General features: G+C 40.5%; 1 protein-coding gene and 1 long non-coding RNA gene across 2 annotated transcripts in view; one reads left to right on the top strand and one right to left on the bottom strand.

Moving 5' to 3' along the window:
• The window catches only part of LOC117512277 (copine-5-like), a 159,663-nt gene extending 152,236 nt beyond the window's left edge, over positions 1–7,427 (top strand). The window contains exons 11-13 of the mRNA XM_034172289.1: positions 1,826–1,883; positions 3,440–3,513; positions 6,850–7,427. Of these exons, the coding sequence (XP_034028180.1) occupies positions 1,826–1,883; positions 3,440–3,513; positions 6,850–7,038 (321 nt within the window). The 3' untranslated portion in view covers positions 7,039–7,427. The remainder of the gene's footprint in view (positions 1–1,825; positions 1,884–3,439; positions 3,514–6,849) is intronic.
• The window catches only part of LOC117512280, a 169,111-nt gene that overhangs the window by 104,569 nt on the left and 41,773 nt on the right, over positions 1–22,769 (bottom strand). Inside the window, exon 2 of the long non-coding RNA XR_004561262.1 lies at positions 7,687–7,696. This is a non-coding gene — a long non-coding RNA (uncharacterized LOC117512280). The remainder of the gene's footprint in view (positions 1–7,686; positions 7,697–22,769) is intronic.

Here is a 22,769-nt window from a genome sequence, read left to right as displayed (position 1 = left end):
ACGCGGCGCGGCGGCACAGGAGAAACACCTCCGTGTTGATAACCATTTGTTAAAATCCAGTTGGCTTTTGATGGCTTTCAGTGGAGTGAGTATATGAGAAATTGTTTATCAGCTGGAGATGTTCCAACTTGTCCTCAAGGCTTCCAACAGAGGTGTTTTTCCTGTGGCGGAGCGTCGCGACGGCTGCGAGCCGACGCTGCAATCCGCCCGCACATCTTTCATTAAAAAAATCTCCTTTAACAGTGGAATATCCGGATAAAATGCTGAAACCGACTTCTTCTGAAACTTCTCTGTTCTCTCACGACGTCCTGGATCAATAGAGCCTGAAATGTGGAGGTTTTAAGCTTGAAACAGGCTGATGACGCTGCCTGAGAGCGCTGAGCGACGTCTCGCACCGTGAAAAGTCCTGAAGGCGACAGAATCACCTCAAAATCTCTCATCAGCTGTTAAACTTTTCACTGAAAACCAGCTTAATTTTTCGAACCATGTCCACTTCGATGTGTCTCACAGGTTTAGAAAAAATTTTGATCAAACAAAGCGCCAGTCTCTCAGCAACTTCTCAGACAAAGGAATTCCGACGAGGGGCTGGACGACTCCTCCCACAAGGAGTGCTCACAGGCGAATGACGTCACCGACAGGCGTGGAAAAACTCACGCATGCGCACGAGGGTGCAAGCATGTCTGACGTAAAAACATATGAATGAAATCCATATAGTTTTTGAAAAAAATAAAAAGGACCTATACTTTACGGACAGCCCTCGTATATGTATAAAACAATTAGAATCCATGCATTCTGAGCTAACCTATATCAAAACAGATATCAAAAGAAGGATGAGGGGAGGGGGCCATAAAGGTACTTGAGCTGCTATTTCAGTAACTGAGGTTATGGCAGCAAGACTGTGCACGAGCAGGAAGACAACATAGAGGAAAATTCTGATTACAACCTCTCTAATAAAGATGACTCCAGGACCCACAATGGTCTTGCCATACAAAACATATTTAAATCAGTATGACTTTAATGTCTTAGGTAAAACAGGACATAATACTGGGTGATAGAAAGTGTTTTGCCTCAAAAAAGGAGTGTTGTAAAACCTAAAAAAACAACACACTCCGCATGCTCTGTGAAACACGAATTAAGGCTTAAGCAGCCATTTATTAAAGTCAGATTTAAGTCCTAAAAATATGTGTTGTTTAAAATTCAGTATAGACTCTTATTATGATGGAATTCTGGGCTACAGTCAAAACTGACCTGGATCACACTGTGTAGGCATGAAATATGAACACTATTTAAGGGGTAATGAATGGCACATTTGTTCCTTCATTCATCTTGTATACCCATTTATTCCAATTCAGGGTCACAGGGGAGCTGGAACCTATCCCAGTGGCCACTGGGTGAGATACAGGGTACACCCTGGACAGGCTGCAAGTCTGTCACAGGGCACATGTGGACACCTTTTCTTTGTTTCTCTATTCTATTTTGTGAACATTATGTTTGTTTACCTTTAACTATTCTGGATTGTAATGTCACCCTTGGCTTTCAGTCATCTGATTTGAATGATTTATTTCATGACACAAAATGTGCAGCAGAAAATCTTATCATGCACTGTTATATTTTATGTGTAATTGTGGAATATTTTGCAGTGATCTGCAGCTTCTCTGGCAAGCTGGATCTGCAGATACTGAATTTGCAGAATGAGAAACACATTGGGAAAATACAAATATAAGCCTTCCTCACTCTGATTTCAGTCTGTTTTTACATCATACAGTTTGTGCTCATTCTGACGTCTGATTGACAACTGACTACTTGCTCTTCTTGTCTGTGACAGGCAGCAACACTCCCCATGTCTATCATCATTGTTGGAGTTGGCCAAGCTGAGTTTGATGGTGAGGACAGTGGAGAAGAAATGAGATGATACAAACATGGAAGCTGGACTGTGGTCTTTTAAATTCAAGGATGATTAGATTTGAGCTAGTGCCGTGTACTGTATAGTGTAATGACTTTACCAAAGTCTCAAGTGTGCTAGTAGTAGAGACAAAAATAGATTAAATCAGTCACATTACCACATCTGAGGGTCCCTTCACACATAGTACGAATGTGGTCAAATTGTGCATGAATTGTGCATAAAGCAGGAATTGTATGCAATATGTGTAAAAGCGTAGGTGTCTCCAACACCGTGTACCACTGTTGCTACAACTATTTGCGCACACCAGTGGCTGAAAGACAGAGTGTGCTCTGTGAGAGCACATTCGATCCCTATCATGGCAGGTGTCGGCCAAATTCGAGGTGATAAACATGAACATCTAACACCGCTCGCATGGCACTTAGAAAATGTGTGGCCATTCGTGCTATTAACATGAAAACAGTCAGCATATGATCTCTTTCAAGCTGGCGTTGAAATGTGGTTAACGCGCTCCCCCCTGCTCCTCCCCCCAACACGTGCATGCGGTTCACGGCCCCCTCCCCACCACCCCGCCACAGCCGAGGCGCCTCTCATCTGATCACAGAGTGACATTTCGGTCTGTGTGCTGAATGGACGGGGGCGTGGCTGGCTGGCTGCCAACAGCAGCGGCTGTTGACAACTCTGGTCCTGGATGTCACAGCTACAGAACACGCACCAAGTTTAGATGGACACACACGTATGTGTGGTTGCTGTCCTCACATGGAAATACATAAAAAACATATCGCTTTTGCCACAGACTGGAGAGTGCGCACATTAACAGGTTGTCCCAGGTTCCCAGCTGAAACGAACCATCAATTCATGTGGACATGCAGCAAGCAATCTGAATGTCACGTCTGTCTGAAAGGACACACGTGTCCTGTGAGCGGCGTACCACAGGACTATATGACAAGCCCACAGTGTGACAAATACGCCACTTTCAGTCACGTATCAGCAGAAATACACCGTAACAAATGCTGTTTGGTTAGATATCACAGCGCTTTTTTCTCTTTTTTAAAAAAATACATTGATTTCAGGCATTTTTCAGCACCTTTTATAGGACAGTGATGGTAGCGCAGTGGTAAAGTTTCTGGCTGGCAATCAGAGCTTTTTGTAAATTGCAGGTTCGAATCCAGTGGGTGGCATGTATTTTTTTTCTTTCCACAGCAGCTGCGCAATTTGGTTACACATGCTCCAACTGCACATTTTCAATTACAATTTATTTTCATTTATGTAGCGTCAAATCACAACAAAGTTGCCTTTGTGCATGAAAACGTCTCAGCGGGTTTGTTCACGCCTGCCTGTCAGCTCAATGTTTTCGTGGTTCACTCATATGAACTGTTCCACCATGATTCGCCCTGATTTGTACTTATTCGTATTATGTGTGAAGGGGCTCTTATGAAACACTGTGACTGCAGCTTGATTGCGCAGCTTGTGCAGTACTCTTTCTTTGAATTACTTCTGGTTTGTGATGTAGTCATGTGATAAAACTCTTCTCTGTAGCCATGGTGGAGCTGGATGGAGATGACGTCAGAATCTCCTCCCGGGGGAAGCTGGCAGAGAGAGACATTGTACAGGTGAGATGTTTCTACTATTTTTAAACTTTGAGGTTTCCACAGGAATGAAAAGGCCCATGTTTCAGTACTCACAGATTGAAAGCTATCACTTTGGATACAATCGATGTGTAATTATAAAGCAAGATACAGCATATCAGCAACCACTGATGAGCCTCTTGAAATTTCGTAGATATACTCAGTGTCTTCCAAATGATTGGGATGCTCACTGACCTTTCATGTCATTCACTGAATAAATCCTTTCTAAATTGAATGTAGAGCAGGTAGCTCAGTGGGATGAGGAGTTAAGCTACCAATATGTCATATATGCAGTTATATTATATGTATTATATGGTGTTCCGAATGTTTCCTAAATCTGTCATGGCATTCTTGTACAAGCACATTATATTATATTAGGACAAGTTTGGAAATATATTCTTGCATGAGGTCCAATGAGTTTACTCATTGAGTAATGAAATGTGTTACATATACAGTAAGTAATGGTAGCCTTTACTGATCACCAGGGGCTGGCAATCAGGGCTGGAGGCTCACCACTAGATGTCATAATTTATCACCAGTCAGTCAAGGCCAATCTGTTATGTTTCATTTCATATATATATATATATATTTATATATATACAGTAAAACTCACCAGACAAAAGCAAAAGTTGCAGTGCTTTTGTATGGTTTTCCATGTAATAAACGACTTATATAATCAATTTTGTATAACGGATTTTTGCTGACATCAGACAAAACGTCCTGCCTCATCGTAATGTATTTCCTTTAAAAACCCCTTGCATATACTGGACAGAACAGTCTGGACGTGCCCAGTAAAAGAGGTATGAAATGAAATTCAGCATTGACACTTACCGATTCGAGGTCAGTGGGTACTTCGTGATTGAAAGACTGGCCGTTTATTTTTTTCAAACCGAGCTCAGACACGGGACTTAAACAAGGCAGGGTGTAATTCAAGGCCAGTGATTATTAACAAAATTCTCCTTGCTGCTCAAATGACCCGCAATTGATGGAGGAAATTGTACGTACTGTGTCATTGGTTTGGAAGTTGATGATTGTATAAAGAAGTGGAGCTCATTGAGGGACAAATTAATCCAGAAAAACCCACTGTTCCTGTGGTAAACTGCATAAAGACGCAGCAGAAAACTTTAAAAGGGTAACATCGTGCCCCTGTTCTGTGGAATGATCTCCCTGCATCAATAAAACAGTCAGATTCTGTGGAGATTTTCAAGTCCAGACTTAAGACGCACTTATTTTCCCTTTCATATGGCTAGCATACTGGTACAGTTTTGTTTTATGCTTTTTACTTTTAATTCATTTATTAGTAATTGGAGCGGGCTGCGGCCTCAACTTTACCTAAATTCTGGGTCTTTTAGTGAAGTTTAGGGCTAGTGGCCGGCGATCACCTTAGTATTTCTTCTGTTTTTCTTGTGGTTTAATGCTGGCAAATTATACAGTATCTTTTTGTCTTTCTGATGCCTGATTCTGTTTTTTCTCTGTTTAAGGTGCAGCTCCATCCAGAAATGGGAGCTGTATTTGTGTTGGCGACCCTCCTGTCCTGTGCACCAATAGCATTTCTTGTATATCCATGTCCGTGAATTGTTCTGTGAATTGTTCTGTAATTTATGTTTGGCCCGAGCAGAGGGTCACCCCTTTGAGTCTGGTCTGCTTGAGGTTTCTTCCTCAGAGGGAGTTTTTCCTTACCTTTGTTGCTCTGGGGGTTGGTAAGGTTAGACCTTACCTGTGTGAAGCGCTTTGAGGCAACTCTGTTGTGATTTGGCACTATATAAATGAAAATAAATTGAAAAAAAATTGAAATTAACATGCATGTTGACGTCATTGCATGGCCACAGAGTTACAGAGTTGCAGAAGCATAAATCAGGCTTTAGGATTTTAAGGTACCACTCGCAGCGGACTTAGATAAAAGACTGACTCAAGCAAATGTAATCCTTTATACATAATGCCTGGTCCTTATGTAAGGCTAGCATTTATTTTTTCAGGTGAAATTCTGACACAGTCATTAAATGAGGCAGGTCCCAATTCAAGGTCATGCTTTTAATCAAGGAAACACGTAAGCCTAATTGGTGTTAGGGATTCCCCGTAGATCATTCAGCGCATCCTGGCTGTAACTAATCCGTTACATACATATAACAGATAATGTCCATTTTATATGTATAATGAATTTTGCCCATATTATACATATAACAGATTCTGTCCATTATATATAACGGAATTCGATTATAATAGACAAAATTTGCTGGTCCACCAGACTCCATTATATGTGAGTTTTACTATATAAACACACTGCCAAACCATAACACGAGTCACCCCAAGTTTCCAGACACAATTAAAGTTTAAACTTTGCTCACCTCATGAGCAAGCACATTGGTGAGAGTGGTAAGGAAAAACTCCATCATGATTTTTTACAGGAAAAAATCTTAAGCATTCCAGACACATTGAGGTGACCATCTTCTTTGGCCATACTAGCAAATCAAACAAAAGCAAAACAAGGAATTGTCAGTCACTGTAATCATTGGACTCTAAAGTATACATTTGTGGCTACTTAGTTGTCATACTTCTGTCACTGCATGTTTGATAGCAAAAAAAAAAAAAAAACAACCAAGAAGTGAAGAGCTCAGTCCCAGTAATATGGACAACACTTCAGTCATTTTATTGATGCTCACTCAGTCAATAAAATAGGACATTCCCCAGTTTTCACCTCAGCCCTGATGCATCTGCCCCAGAAGATGCCCACCATGTCTCACAAGCAAGGTCTGGAGTTCCAGTGGCTCTCATGTAAACACCACATGTATAAGAACCAAGAAGTCATGCATGGACATGTTCCAATGTGAGTTGTCTTTACAGTTGCATCAGTGCAGACAGGAACCTGTGAACCCGTGGCTCCTCCCTCATGTGTATCTGAGAGAACGTCCTGATCCTGATGCTTATTATATGTTATATTGCCAACATAGCTCAAAATAGGAGTCACATGTGTCCTCTTTTGTGTCCATCAGAAACATATTTCCTTTTTATTGTTACTGGTGGAAATTTTGCAGATCCATTCACTGAGTCACCAGAGGTGGGAGTAAGTCACCATCAAGTCAATCTCAAGTCATGAATCAGCAAGTCCCAAGTCAAGTCTGAAGTCATGACTAAGTGTTTGCAAGCTGACTTGAGACTTGACTTAGGACTTACAGATTGATGACCTGAGAATGACTTGACAGTGACTTACTCCCACCACTGTGAGTCACTGATAGACTTTATTAATCTCATGCATGTTGTGCTAATTCCAGGGAAAAGCTGTTACGTTGTCACGGACTAACACATTTTCCCCCTTTGACTCAGTTTGTCCCATTCAGAGACTACATGGACCGCACGGGTAACCACGTGCTGAGCATGGCCCGACTGGCTAAAGACGTGTTGGCCGAGATCCCCGAGCAGGTTATCTCCTACATGAAGAGTCGAGCCATTAAACCCAACTCGGTCCCACCAGTGTATTCATCCAGTGACTACTCTCAGACCAACCCTGTCTGAGCCCCACATGCACCTTAGTACCACGGCGGGTTGGCGGGAATGCTGGGAATCTGGGGTGGCTCCTGCCTTCACACGCCATCTTTTGAAAGGAAAATGGGAATGCTTTGACACTCTTTTGGTAAATATTAATCGACGACAGTAAAGAATCAGACAATGAGAAGGTTTTGGTTTGGGAGCGAGCCAGCTTTAGAGGAGCACGCTGTTAATCAGAACATCAAGAGAGGTCCAGTGCGGAAGGAAGTCGTAGTTGTTCGCTGTCAAACCTGTCCAAATGGTGATGTAATGGATAGCAAGTAAACCTGTAGAGAGCACCTGTCTGAAGGCATACATTTGTTAGAATGTGCCAGTATGTATCATGTTTGTGATACCTTTTCAAATTGATGTGTGTGAAAATATGAACTGAAGTGTTCACTATTTGATTTCTTTATTTAATGCAGAAATTATTTATTCCTTTAAGGGTTAGGGGTCAAAGTCATATTCCCCTTGTAGTTTTCCATCCTATATTTTGTGACCAGTGTAATAAAAATCCCCATTTCTACTTTGATAAAGACTGTATTATAAAAGCATGTGATAAAACCTGTTCAGCAGTGTATGAATCATTTATGAATTTCAACGATATTTTTTATTTAAAGCTGGTTTGTGGAGGACCTGCTGGGAGCTGTGGCCATACTGATTCTCCAGCACCACATCTTATACATATTTCTAATATTTATACAAACAGAATGCACTAATTACTGTCAAAAAAAATAAAATAATAATAAGCACAAAGGTCGGAATGTTAATAAGCTGAAAGTCATTATTTCAGAATTTGATAACCACAATGAAAATAATGGAAAGCATTAAGTTCTCCATTTTCATTACTGTCTTCCAGCACGGGGATGAGAAGAGGCAGAATGTTTATAAGAAAATTATTATACTGATATATCAAAACATTAAGCATAAAAAGGGGACATGAATGATTCAAAGCACATTTCATCTTTTCCTGTTAGAATGCAGAGCGGTAAATTATCCTGCATAATCCGTGCTCCTCCCGCGTCTAATTTATCATCTCATCATTCGTGTTGCTTTCCTTTATATTTGTTGTGGTTACACTTTATTGTTCGGTGCTTTAAAAAGACCCTGCAAAGTAACTTTGGTAAGACTGATGTCAACTAATAGCCGTATTCTTTATTTTATTTATTTTTTAAAATCTGTTTATTTAAAAACTGAATAATCGCCAATTTGTTCAAAAGATATGTAGATGTTTTTTTATGGGTGATTGAAGGAAGAAATGTGATTGCACAAAAACAACACTCTTAAGTCCATCGTCATTTATTTGTTCTTTTTATATGTGTGTGTTTGACTTTTTTTTTATTTGACAGTTCCCAGGCTTGTTTGTTATATGCTGATGCACAACAGCCCACTTTGTAATACAACCTTGCGATGCTGTTTTAATACTTAAAATCCAATTTCACACTTTTGCTTTACAACTGATGTAAAGTGAGTGCTTGATAACATCTATTTGTGGCTTTTGAATCATTGTGAATGTGCACACTTTTTTTCCTAATGAGACACTTGCAGTCATTGTGGGCCCGGTTGGGTGCATCCTCAGTTAAGTATTTTTAAATGCAATTTCTATTCATTGGTTTCTCTCAGTCTCTCGATATCACAGTCCAAATGTGCCTATTATATGAAAACATATCCAAATTCAGTTATCCAGGTTTGATTGTGCCAGTGGTGGAGCTGCATGCAGAATAAAGGAGGAGCTGTGAGATTGCTGCAGACTGATCACAGTCCTGTGCTTGCAATACTTGCAGCTCCTCACGATCTCCAAAGTCATGAAAGTCCACGGTGTCGCTGAGCCTTGTTACACAATTTTCAAAGTCAAGACTTGTTTACAATTTAACTCACAGGAACAAAAAACAAAACTCACAGGATTCATTATGAAATTACTTTATTATGGATTTGTGTGTGCATTTTTTTTTTATTTTCCACACTCAGAGTTTCATGTGTTGACACTGGAGAACCAATGTTTACAAGAATTTATCATATTGTTTTGTGGCAATGTAAAGCTCTGGCGTTCTCTCACTCCCCGTGCTCGTGTATTTGAAAATGTGTCTTCATTCAGGTTATTTTTGTTAATAGGACATTTTTATGACATTTTTAAAACTCTGTTGCTTTTAATCATTATTATAATTATTATTGTGTTGATGCTGTCTGAGGGCAGACAGCAGCTGTTTATATGATGAAGACGCTCAGTCCAGAGGCGGTGGACTCCTTCTGTCGCACAGGCCCAGATAGACCCAGCTCCATATTTGGCTTGTTTCTTTTCATTATTGATTACGTTCACCCCTTGGAAGACAAAAAATGCATTTAATCTGATGCCAAACTCAGTTATTCGTCACATCTGAAAAGAGGTCATAAAATTTTGTTAGATCTCAAAACATCAGTCTGCAGTTATAACTACAGCAAGCCAGTCAAGCCAAAAAAAGCAGAATAAATTCTAATTTGTTACTTTATTTTTATGATATATTTGATAGTGGCTATATTTTGGAAACATTTGTATTTATCATTTATAACTTTAAAACTAATTATAAAAGTACACTTCACACAAAGACAATTAATTATGGAAAGTCTGCTGATAACAGCATGACAGGAGTCTGGATCAGCACGAAACTGATGTCAGCGTGATCATCATCTGTGCCTCTGAGACGGGATGAAGAGAAAACACAGGCATTGGAGGCAGGGCCACATGTCGTGCACCTTTCAATGACACATTTGTTGTCATGGAAACAGCTGAAGATAAGTTCTAAATTTGAGTAAAAGTAATTTTCTCTAGTTATTCTGTTACAATCAAACCCCTACAGCATTGTTGTTTTCCCACCCACAGCAGTAAGCCACCGTTCAATAAATATGACAAACATCACTTATGCAATTATGATAAGTCGAATTATGAAATATATTTTCATTGCTTATTTTTGTATAATTGCAGCTTTTCTCTCAGTGGAAATGACTTTGATTATCCTTCCATTTTCCTTTTGAAGGCTGAACTCCAGTTATGTACATAGTAAGCCCCGTACAAAGATGATTCAGTGCCAGATGTGTTCAGGCGAAGCCTCTTTAGACAACGTGCATGTTAGTGCCAAAAATGGCAGGAGGTTTGGTCGTCTGCCTTTATTTCACATGATTAGTGCATCTGCCACGTGCTCCGTTTGTTACTTGGGATGTTATTTAGAGATAACAGCCATCCAGCATGTTGCATCTCTGTTTTGTTCTGTTCATAGGAAACGTATGGGTTCTTCTTCGTCTGTTTTTTTTTTTTTCCCAGGCTGTTTACATACCTCTCTTGGTCTCTGACTTGCATGCTGAACAATTTCCAAACCAGGTGTTGGACATGATATTGTCGTCATACTGTGGTTTGTGAAATGCTTTGTAATGGATTGCCTTAATATTAATAAAACATTGACAACTTTGGCAGAATGCAAAGTGTTTTTTGTGTGTGGTCACTATGAGACAAAGTCTACAAGCACAATTTTACAGAGTAAAACAGTAGATATGGTCCCACTCCAAATGTTGTAGTGCCAATGAACAAGGATAGAGTTGATCAACTTCATTTAATACTATTATAGTGATTCAAAGTGGGACCGCATGTACTCTCTGCAGAATCTGTTTTACTCTGTAATAGTTATAGTATAATTGAACCCTATTAGAGTTGATTATCTTGGCTTAAAATTATGATAGTGTTGATTTAACACCATTTGAAGTGGGTCCATGTATACTCTGCAATATACCAGTACTTGTAGCATAAACAGTGGTGTCAAAAGTACACACATTTGTTACTTAAGTAGAAGTATAGATACTGTAGTTTAAAAACACTCTGGTAAAAGTTGAAGTATCAACTTGACCTCTTTACTCAAGTAAAAGTGAAAAAGTATGTGCTCCAAAACCTACTTAAAGTATAAAAGTATAAAGTAACCTTTAAAAAAAAAAAAAAAAGTAGATGCCACTATATGAATTGAAAGCTTAATTTAAAAACTGATTCGTTCTACATGTGGCCCAAAACCCAAAATTACCCCCCAACACCACCTGCACGAAAATGTTTCAATTCTAGAAGCTGTGAAATGCAATCTGGGACTATTCTAGACAATAAACTGCAGTGAGTGCAGCATCCATTTAGTGAAGGAAAAAAAAAAAACTTATTCAAATTCATTCCAGTAGTATTCTGCTCTTACTAGGATGCAGCAGTTTTCTAGTTTGTCAGATAGTTCTGGAGGAAATCACTGAAGAAATTAACACACTGAAAATATGGTTTGACCGAAACAAACTGTCATTAAACAAATAAAACAGGGATGAAATGGAGGTGTAAGAGTCACTAGGTGTTCACAGGAAACACTTATTTATTTCTGTATGTATGTCTGTATGTATGTATTTATTTATGTATGTTCATTGTTAGTTGCTTTTATATTTTATTTTCTGTTGTGTTTCTATTCAGGTTCTTTTTGTCTCTTTCTCTGAAATTGTATATAATAATCATTAGATTATTAATATATAAACAAAAATAAATTTAAGAAATATTACAATTTGAAAACAAATGCACCCAAACGTGAAGACAGCTGGAACTGCTTCATGCTAACTTTTAACATTGAAAAAGCCATAGACATGCTAACGTGTTAGCGTCGCTCCTGTTTTTAAGTTATAAAATACATCTGTCAACTGTTTCAGAAGACCATAACAGGTCGGTTTAACATAGAAAAGGTAAATAATACTCACAGAAGTATGCTCTTTAGGGTTTTAGCAGGGGAAAATTAAGCGAAAGAAAGAATAAACGAAACAATAGGTCGAAGCATTGCTTCAATCTGCGAACCACTGCTTCGATTGGTTCAAAATCCATTCCTTTATCTTCACTGATCCATGTTTCTGATATAGCAATTATGTTAAATATTTTTTTAAATTGACTTAAATATTCTTTAATGTTGTTAAAGTTTGCATACAGACTTCTGCTGTTGAAATGGATTATTGATAATTTGTTATCCGTTTTAATGATCCGATTAAACTGTTCATCTGTATAATAGCAACAACTGTCATTGATATTTGAGAAGAAATTATTGTCCGGGTCTATATCGTGCTCCATGTCCAGTACATTGTGGTCTGTGTATTTAAATGTTCTTAGTTCTAGTTTACCATGATCAGCAATTCTGTGAGTTATATCCTTCTTGTCTCCAGATGTAGATGATGTAGTAGATGAATAGGTTCCTCTGGTCTGTGTCATGGTGTTGTGATGTGTTTGTGTCCTCATACCTTATTGATCGTATTTGTCCAGTTCCTCGATGTTCCTGATTACCATAACCTTCGCTTGTTCTGGTGTTCCGTTCAGTTTGATAAATGTTTTGCAGTTGGATGTCCATGTCTGTTGAATTTTTCCCTGCTTTTTTAAGAAACGAGCTTTCCTGGCAATGTCTGCGTTTCTTTTGGTCAGATGTTCATTGATGAATATGTTTGTTCCTTTAAGTTTCCGTCCCTGTTTTAACAATGCCATTTTATGTTTTCTGTTGACAAATCTCATTATAACTGTCTTGCTTGTCTCCATCCTCTCTCCTGGGCAGGGGGTGGCACGCTTCAATGTTATTACAGTCCATTTGAATACCTTTAGATTGCAGGAAGTCAGCCACTTGTTGTTCCACTGAGCTGGCCTCCTGCTCACTGGCCTCCCCTCCACTGTCTTCTGACACCGCCGTGTGTAGGATCGAGGTTTAATATGAATTCCTGTAATAATAACGTCGTTCATCCTTGTGTACTGTTCCAACTCCGCAACACGGTTCTCCCTCTGCACCAGACGCCGGTCTTTCTCGGCATTCTGGATCCGGAGAGCCTTCACTTCTTCCACCAGCTCCATAATGGATTTCTGCTGTATTTTAACAACAGAGATTTCCTCAGACAAAAAGTCCAGGGACTTCTTGATATCGTCTCCCTCCTCCGCCGTCAGTGCCTTCTTCGGACCCATGGTCAGATAAATCCGCGCTGGCACCTCGGTAAAGCCACGCCGGTGGAACTGCGCTGGCGCCTCGGGCTTCAGGTGGAGCCGCGGTGTCAGCGCACATCCACCGGCGCTGAAGCCAAGAGTAACGAGGCTGTTTGTTTTAAAAATGTAAGGAATAGAAAGTACAGATACTTGTGTGAAAATGTAATGAGTAGAAGTCAGAAGTAGGCAGAAAAATAAGTAATGGAGTAAAGTATAGATACCTAAAAAGTGTACTTAAGTACAGTAACAAAGTATTTGTACTTCCTTACTTGACACCTCTGAGCATAAATAAACTCTACTACAGTTGATAAACTTGTTTTAACACTATGATAGGCTGATTTAATACTCATTTAAGTGAGACCATATGCATGGATGCTTAGGAGAAAAAAAAAGAGACAGCAATGTGATTCATCTACAATATTCAAGACAGCAAAAGTTACCCCGAATGCTGTGTTTGGAAAGCTAAGGGGGGTCCAGAAAATTTTGAGAATACAAGTGGCCTGTGGTGCATTCTGGTGCATTCTTTGGACTACATTTGGACCTGAAACAGCTGTTAAATTTCTCTTGTGATCTCATGCAGTATGGCACAACGTGGCTTTTGAATGCATGTTGTGCCATCCTGCAGGAGCATGTACAGAATATACAACCCCTGGCAAAAATTATGGAATCACCGGCCGCAGAGGATGTTCATTCAGTTGTTTAATTTTGTAGAAAAAAAGCAGATCACAGACATGACACAAAACTAAAGTCATTTCAAATGGCAACTTTCTGGATTTAAGAAACACTATAAGAAATCAGGAAAAAAAAATTGTGGCAGTCAGTAACGGTTACTTTTTTAGACCAAGCAGAGGGAAAAAAATATGGACTCACTCAATTCTGAGGAAAAAATTATGTAATCATGAAAAACAAAAGAACGCTCCAACACATCACTAGTATTTTGTTGCACCACCTCTGGCTTTTATAACAGCTTGCAGTCTCTGAGGCATGGACTTAATGAGTGACAAACAGTACTCTTCATCAGTCTGGCTCCAACTTTCTCTGATTGCTGTTTCCAGATCAGCTTTGCAGGTTGGAGCCTTGTCATGGACCATTTTCTTCAACTTCCACCAAAGATTTTCAATTGGATTAAGATCCGGACTATTTGCAGGCCATGACATTGACCCTAAGTGTCTTTTTGCAAGGAATGTTTTCACAGTTTTTGCTCTATGGCAAGATGCATTATCATCTTGAAAAATGATTTCATCATTCCCAAACATCCTTTCAATTGATGGGATGAGAAAAGTGTCCAAAATATCAACGTAAACTTGTGCATTTATTGATGATGTAATGACAGCCATTTCCCCAGTGCCTTTACCTGACATGCAGCCCCATATCATCAATGACTGTGGAAATTTACATGTTCTCTTCAGGCAGTCATCTTTATAAATCTCATTGGAACGGCACCAAACAAAAGTTCCAGCATCATGACCTTGCCCAATGCAGATTTGAGATTCATCACTGAATATGACTTTCATCCAGTCATCCACGGTCCACGATTGTTTTTCCTTAGTCCATTGTAACCTTGTTTTTTTCCGTTTAGGTGTTAATGATGGGTTTCATTTAGCTTTTCTGTATGTAAATCCCGTTTCCTTTAGGCGGTTTCTTACAGTTCAGTCACAGACGTTGACTCCAGTTTCCTCCCATTCGTTCCTCATTTGTTTTGTTGTGCATTTTCGATTTTTTGAGACATATAGCTTTACGTTTTCTGTCTTGACACTTTGATGTCTTCTTTGGTCTACCAGTATGTTTGCCTTTAACAACCTTCCCATGTTGTTTGTATTTGGTCCAGAGTTTAGACACAGCTGACTGTGAAGAACCAACATCTTTTGCAACATTGCGTGATGATTTACCCTCTTTTAAGAGTTTGATAATCCTCTCCTTTGTTTCAATTGACATCTCTCGTGTTAGAGCCATGATTCATGTCAGTCCACTTGGTGCAACAGCTCTCCAAGGTGTGATCATTCCTTTTTAGACGCAGACTAATGAGCAGATCTGATTTGATGCAGGTGTTAGTTTTGGGGATGAAAAGTTACAGGGTGATTCCATAATTTATTCCTCAGAATTGAGTGAGTCCATATTTTTTTCCCTCTGCTTGGTCTAAAAAAGTAACCGTTACTGACTGCCACAATTTTTTTTCTTGATTTCTTATAGTGTTTCTTAAAGCCAGAAAGTTGCCATTTGAAATGACTTTAGTTTTGTGTCATGTCTGTGATATGCTTTTTTTCTACAAAATTAAACAACTGAATGAACATCCTCCGAGGCCGGTGATTCCATAATTTTTGCCAGGGGTTGTAACAACACAACAGTTTACAAATATAGCTAAATCTTCATGAAAACTTTATTTAGTTTGTTTGTGATTGGGCTCAAAAACTAGGCAATTAAAAATCATAACTCTCAACTAAAATGTTATAAATAATTTCAAAACTGCTTTCAGACTAGGTAAAGAGATATACCATAATATCATACCATAATAAGCCACTCGATTACTATTATTCATTCAATAATGCACAACAATAAAATGTTAAATTTGTTTAAATTATCCATCTCAGGCTGAGCCCAAACACCTCTAAGAATCTGAACCTGAATTTATTTATTTTTTATTTTATACAGAAATTTATTTATTGATTGACATTCCTTGATTAACATACCTTATAGTAAAAAAGCCACATATTCTTGTGTAAATTCCTGTAAATCCACTCAAAGCCACTGTGTCTTTTTCCCATGAAAAATGTCTACATTCATAAAAAACTCATTTACATTCTTGTGTAAATTCATGCAGCCTAAATCCATTCAAAGCCGGTCTTTTTCCCAATGAAAGAAAGTCTAGATTAATGAAAAAAGTCACATAATCTTTTCTAAAATCCTGTTTGAACAGCACAATGTTTATTTCCAGGGAGAGAAACATTCTTACCGTGTTCTCTCTGTCCGACGCTGGTCCGTGACAGAGACATGCTACACAAGTCCTCTTTTAAAAACTTTAGCGCTCTAAAGGTTTGCGATGTCCATATGCGACCTTTAGCTAAAGCTTCGTACAGGAGACACACAGCGTCGCCGCAGCAACCAACCAGTCTCACTACAATTACTGTCGCAACAGCCAGGCTTTTTTTTTCTCCGAGGACACCCGCGGTCTTATAAAACTTGCACGATGTTGTTAAAAAAAGAAAGAACACTTTGCAATAGACATTTTCAAAACTCAGTGACAATAATGATTACAGAGTAAAACACTAACGCCTCCCCCCATGATGAAATCTGCGTAATTTCACGGATCCACGGATTTGTCACAGCCCTGCATTTCTTTTAGACAGCAAGAATTTACAAAAAGATGGAAAACTGTCCAAAGACGGCGAATAAGCATCCCTGCATATGTACTCACTGCAGAGTCTATTGTACTCTGTAATACACTTGTAGTATAAATGAAGTCTGAGAGTTGATGAACTTGATTTCACAACATGATAGTGTTGCTCTAACACTATCACAAGTGTAACCATACGTACTCACTGCTGAGTTGATTTTATTCTGCATGACATACAAGCAGTGTTGCCACTGTTGGGGAAAGTGTAGTGACATGGACCCACCACAGGGGGCGCAAATGAACGGACAATGAAAGAGTCAAATATGAACTCTTTACTGTCGTGAATGAGCACAACACAGAGGAATGTGAAATTTTACAGACAGTCAATCACAAGGGTGACGTGTGGGCAGGCTCGAGGATAGAAGACGTCTGTCCTGAGATGAACCAGAACCACACGATTTCCTCCGCCACCGAACCTGGAGAATACTGGAGCCGCCAAGTCCCGAGTCCCCAGGTGGCCACCGTCTTCGAAGGTCGGATCTGGTACTGCTGGCAGGGAGCAGAGACAATAAGATATGGGTGTGTGCACACCCAGTAGCAACAACGGTGGGAATGCCACCTCCACCTCTAACACACACTCGTGCAGCTCCTGTCTACCCACTTATCTGGTAGAGGTGTGCAGCGGAGCCGTTGCTGGACACACCGAACGCCGGTCTCACAGACACGGAACACCACAGGAAAACGGCTGCAAAAAAGAGTTCAGACTGATACACAGTTCACTTTCAAGGCTGAGAATACTACCTGAACGGTTTGACGATATCTCGGCGATGAGGTGGAGATGACGTCCGGATTTTATGGAGTGAGATGATGAAGCATGAATGAGTGACAGCTGTCAGGAGATAATGAGTGACAGCTGTCACCCCCGGCTGTGTCCGTGGTGGCAGCGCCCTGTCGTGCCTGAAGCCCGCACTTCAGGCAGGGCGCCCTCTGGTGGTGAAAAGTTACTTTATTAGTTACTTTATAGTTACTTCATTAGCATCTTTATACAGTTACTTCATTAGCAGCTATATGCAATTATTTTATTAGTAGCTGCTAACAACTTGAAACTAATAAGTAATGCAATTAATAAGGTTCTTGGATTACTTTGAGAAGAAAATAGAAGACATTAGATTGAGCATATCCCAACATGCCTTGGCTCAGTCATTTCACCCTGATGTGGAAGTGGGTGTTATTAATGAGGTGACACATAGATTTACAGAATTTGACACTATTTCACTAGAGATGCTGGCGAAGCTTGTGACATCTACAAACAGCACAACCTGCATATTTGATCCTATGCCAACAAAACTGTTTAAGGACCTATGGCCATTCTTGGGCCAACTGTGTTGGAAATTCTTTCATTAACCTCTGGTTCTGTTCCTAGGTGTTTTAAATCTGCAGTGATTAAACCATTGCTTAAGAAATCTGGTCTTGACCCTGTTGTACTGAATAATTACAGGCCGATATCAAATCTGTCATTCTGCTCTAAAATTCTGGAAAAAAGTGGTTTCACTGCAGCTTGTAGACGTTCTTACTGAGAATGATCTTTCTGAGCCACTGCAGTCTGCTTTTAGAAAACATCACTCCACAGAGACAGTGCTTATTAGAGTGGTGAATGATTTTCTGCGTGCAATGGATTCGGACACCACGGTGGTTTTAGTGCTTTTAGATCTTAGTGCTGCATTTGATACTATGGATCATCGTGTTTTACTTGATAGGCTGGAAAATTACTTTGGGATTACTGGAAGTGTCCTTGCTTGGTTAACGTCATACTTGTCCAGTCGTTCTCATTGTGTTGTGTATAATAACACTACCTCTGGCCTTGGTGAAATGAAATTTGGAGTTCTGCAGGGGTCTGTGTTAGGCCCCTTGCTTTTCTCACTTTATATAGCGCCCCTTGGGCATATTCTGCGGCATTACGGGATTGCCTTTCATTGCTATGCTGATGATACTCAATTGTACATGCCAATAACTGCTGGTAATCTTACCCATATAAAATCCTTAGAAGATTGCCTTGTATCTGTGAGAAGGTGGTCGTCTAGTAACTTCCTACTCTTAAATTCTCATAAGACTGAATTGATGGTTTTTGGTCCAGCCAGACATCGGTATCAATTTGACCTGTTGGCGTTTAATTTGGGTTCGTGTGTTATACATCATGCGGACAAAGTGAGAAATCTTGGGGTACTTTTTGATCCTATGTTATCCTTTGGACCCCACATTAGAGGTATTACGAGGACTGCTTTCTTCCATCTGCGAAACATAGCGAGGATTCGTCCCATCCTGTCTATGGCTGATGGTGAGACTTTGATACATGCATTTATTTCTTCAAGACTGGATTATTGTAATGCTTTATTTTCTGGTCTGCATTCGGGGTCTTCAATTAGTGCAAAATGCTGCAGTCAGACTTTTGACACAAAGTAGAAAGTTTGACCACATTACACCCATTCTGGCGTCCCTTCATTGGCTTCCGGTTTCTGTCAGATCGGATTTTAAAGTCCTGTTGCTGGTCTATAAAATTGTTCATGGACTGGCTCCTTCCTACCTGGTGGACATGGTTAAGCCCTGCGTACCTGCGCGGCCCTTGTGTTTGCAGGGCGCAGGGCTTTTGTGTGTTCCAAGGGTGAATAAAAAGTCTGTGGGGTATAGAGCCATCTCCTACCATGGCCCTACTCTTTGGAACAATCTGCCTGCAGTTATTAGGCAGTCTGACATGGTGAAGACTTTTAAATCAAGACTGAAGACCCCCTTTTTTAGACTGTCTTATCATTAATCTATTCTGTTTTTATTTTTGCTTTGTAATTTCTTTTTATTCTACTGTGTTTTACCTTTTTATTGTGCCCTTTTGATTTAAAATTTTGATTTTAAATTGTGTTGTCATAAATTGTGTGTTATGTGAAGCGCCTTGGGGCGACTATGTCGTGAGATGGCGTTATATAAATTAATAAACTGAAATTGAACTTTTCAAATTAACTGTGGCAACACTGCATACAAGCAACCTGAAATGGATCTTTTGCTTGTACGAGGTGAACATTGTGAATAATAGACTGAAAAAACACCTGAATTATATAGTCTTAGGTTTAATTAATAATGTGTATGTGGAAATAAATTAGTTACATGTTGGATATAGCTGCCATTCTGACTGTGATCTGAAGACAGATTCAATTTTTCTTGTTATTCTGACTCATTAAAAGTCCTCACTTGTACTTCCATGCAAATGGAGGTAGCACCAATTGCAGCTGCCTACACCCAACAAGTGCTCTAATCCTCCTTCGCCATCTGGAGACAGACAGTAATTAAAGTTTAAAGTTCTCTTTAATGCTCTTTGTTGAACTTTAAAAAGGCTTTAAAAGAAATGTATTGCAGAAGCATTTCTGTCTATTGCAGTATTCTGTATATATGTCCAACTTGGAAAACCTGCACAAGCGCAAGTCTGTATCTTTGCATTTGGGGAGTTTCAGGACAAAAATGAAGTAAACATAGGTATCAGATATGGGCTGCTTAAAAAAAAGAAGATACAAAAAGGCTGTCCAAACAATTCAGATACAGGCAAAAAATCGGAGTTGGACATCAAGATCTGTAGTGTAAATGTAGACAAAGTGTACAGGATGCATCTCTTAGCACAGCCTGGCTGTCTAGACAAAATCATAAATTAGCAATGCCTCTATCATATTTTATTGCAGACTATATTTACTTTTTTTTTTTTTCCATTTTCTTTTGTGGAGGCAAGTTGATTTACACAATTTTCCTATTAAGAATGAGAGAGTTTGCCTCTCACTGAATGTGTCACCCATATAAATGTGTTTTTCTCCCCGTAATGAGATGCACTGCTGACAAATCAAACTGTCCACCTGGGGAGAGGAGACAGCAGCTCTAGCCTGGAATAACCAGCCTGAGAGCCAAAACAGCTCACCAGCCCACTGAGCATTAACCATGGACAGGGAGCACGCAAATCAAATGGATAATCACATGGAATTATTCTCCACTCGTGAATAATAATAGTAATAATAATGTAAAGAGCACTCAACAGTTCTCACTCTTGGGTGAAATGTGTGGGGATTTTGCTTGTTTTGGTTGGGACTTTTTATTTCAAGAGTAAAAGAAACATGATGCATACTTGCCCTGGAGACAGTTGATAATGATAACAATAGATGATTTTGTGCAAAGAGTTGAGAGCAAAATGTTGCAATGATCAAAATCTAAATATTTACCTGTTAATGCAAATTGTAAAAACACTGTAATTTTAGCAACATTGCGTCTTTTAACCAGTTTTTACAAAACCTGATATGTTTCTGAAGAGTGATCCCAGAAATGTCCTTAAAGAGTTCATTTTTGAAAAGGTCATTGAGGGACAAAGGTTAAAAATTTCTTCCTCTGATTTGGACCAAACTTGGCACCTTAGCTTAGGTTGCTGATGTTAAAGTGATGTGTTAAAAACAAAATATATCACAAAGAAATGCAAATGCCAATGATGATAATATTGTGTGAAATGACGTATTGCCTCCGTCATGCTAGAACACAAAAGAGCGTGAACGCAACATGAATGAAGATTCAACCCAGATTCCGCCAAATTTGAGGTGCATTCAAAATCCTCGTACAGCACTCTTACAGCAGTCGGCACATTTGTGCGGCAAGAGCACATGCACTCTACACTTGTGGTGCGCTCGTGGTGGAAGACATATCAAATGGTGGTCAAGGTGCAGTCATACCGCAATCTAATTGCAGTCGTAATATTCATATCACATGAAAACAAATTCGAAGCATTCAGAGAGCATTCGAGGGGCTGTTCGAAATGTCCAGGCACGTCGAATCCTGACCGAATGTCTCAATCGTGCCTGAACGCAACTCCCTGTTACTCTAGAGGCCGAATGAGGCAGAATGCAGCATGAATGGACATTCGACCTACATTTGGGCAAATTGGAGGTGCATTCGAAATCCTCGTACACCGTTCTTGAGTGCACCCCACACAGTTGGGCACATTTGCGCAGCCAGGCTGAATGTAGAACACATGCTCACCACTGTCTAGGTGTGTCTGAGGTGGGGAAAGCTCGTACGGCGGTCTGCTCACAGTCTGACTGCATTCTAAATGTTCTGATGGTGTCAAAACAGCAGCCCAAACAGTCTGATCACGTACAAGGGTAAATCGGCATGGTCAGGCATGGCAAATCCTGACAGCATGTCCCGAGTGTGACAAGGATGAGCCCTATGTGTTATGCTATGAGACACCCCCCCCCATGACTAACAACAGACCCAGCCCCGGCTGTCTACGGCTAGATGGACCCACAGTCATTTCCCCCCCCAGAGGACACCACAGTCACACCCTGAGGGCGGAAACTGGGGAGGAAAAAAACAAACAAACAAACAAAACAACAACCCCAACCCCACCCCCTCAGCGCAGGGGAAACTGGAAGTACGTCCAGTGTCACCAACCATGACTATACCCCAAAAGTCAACCGGGAGGAGTGGAACAGCGGTAATGGCGTACGGCACAAGACGGCGCTACCCCTCCGACTTTTAAACCAGACACCAGCTGCGGGTATATTCCACTGCCCCAAACCTCAGCTACGCCAATGGCGTACGGCTCAAAGGCACGCTGAAGCCGGAGGTGGAACAGGGAAGTAACAAAAAACACCCCTAAACCCCCCCCACCCGGGTGCAGAGGTTACCTGGGAAACACCCAGCATAACCGAACTGCACCACCCCAGCAACGCCAATGGCAAACGGCACAGAGGCACGCCAAGGCTGGAGGTTGTAAAGGGAATTAAAAAAAATAAATAAATACCCCAAACCCCCCCCTCCCCTCCCGGGTGCAGAGGTTACCTGGGAAACGCCCAGCATAACCGAACTGCACCACCCCAGCAACGCCGACAACGTACGGCTCAAACGGCTGGGGTCGGAGGAGAAGACAGGGAATAAAAAAATAAAAAATAAAAAGCCAGCTGCACGGGAGGAGACGGGGCTACAGCCGTAACAGCGGGGTGCGACGCGACCAAAGCTGTGAACTCCGCCATGCGCGCACCAACGCGCACAACCCGGGCGGAGAGCACCCGCAACTGATCCCGGATCAACTCCAACATCTGCTGCAGCCTTCCCGGCAAAAACACCGTCTCTGCTTCCGCTGGTCCATTGTTAAATGGCCAGAGACTACTGTTATGTGTGGGACGCGGTCGGAGCACCGACCCAGCGTTTGACAGGACCCAGCATGAAATAAGCAGAGCACGGTTCAAAAGATAATAGAATTTAATAATCATAATGAGTGCAGTGATAAACAACCAAAAATGTCCGCGGTCTGGTGAGGTGAAAACACAGCGCGCGCTCTCAGCAGCGCAAACGGTCCGGAGCCACAGCAGTTCGGATCCAGGGACC

The sequence above is a fragment of the Thalassophryne amazonica genome, chromosome 6 (genome assembly GCF_902500255.1).
Source record: "Thalassophryne amazonica chromosome 6, fThaAma1.1, whole genome shotgun sequence".
In the NCBI taxonomy this organism is placed as follows: domain Eukaryota; kingdom Metazoa; phylum Chordata; class Actinopteri; order Batrachoidiformes; family Batrachoididae; genus Thalassophryne; species Thalassophryne amazonica.
The sequence above is the reverse complement of the archived record's forward strand: the minus strand, read 5'-3'. Positions and strand labels throughout refer to the sequence as shown.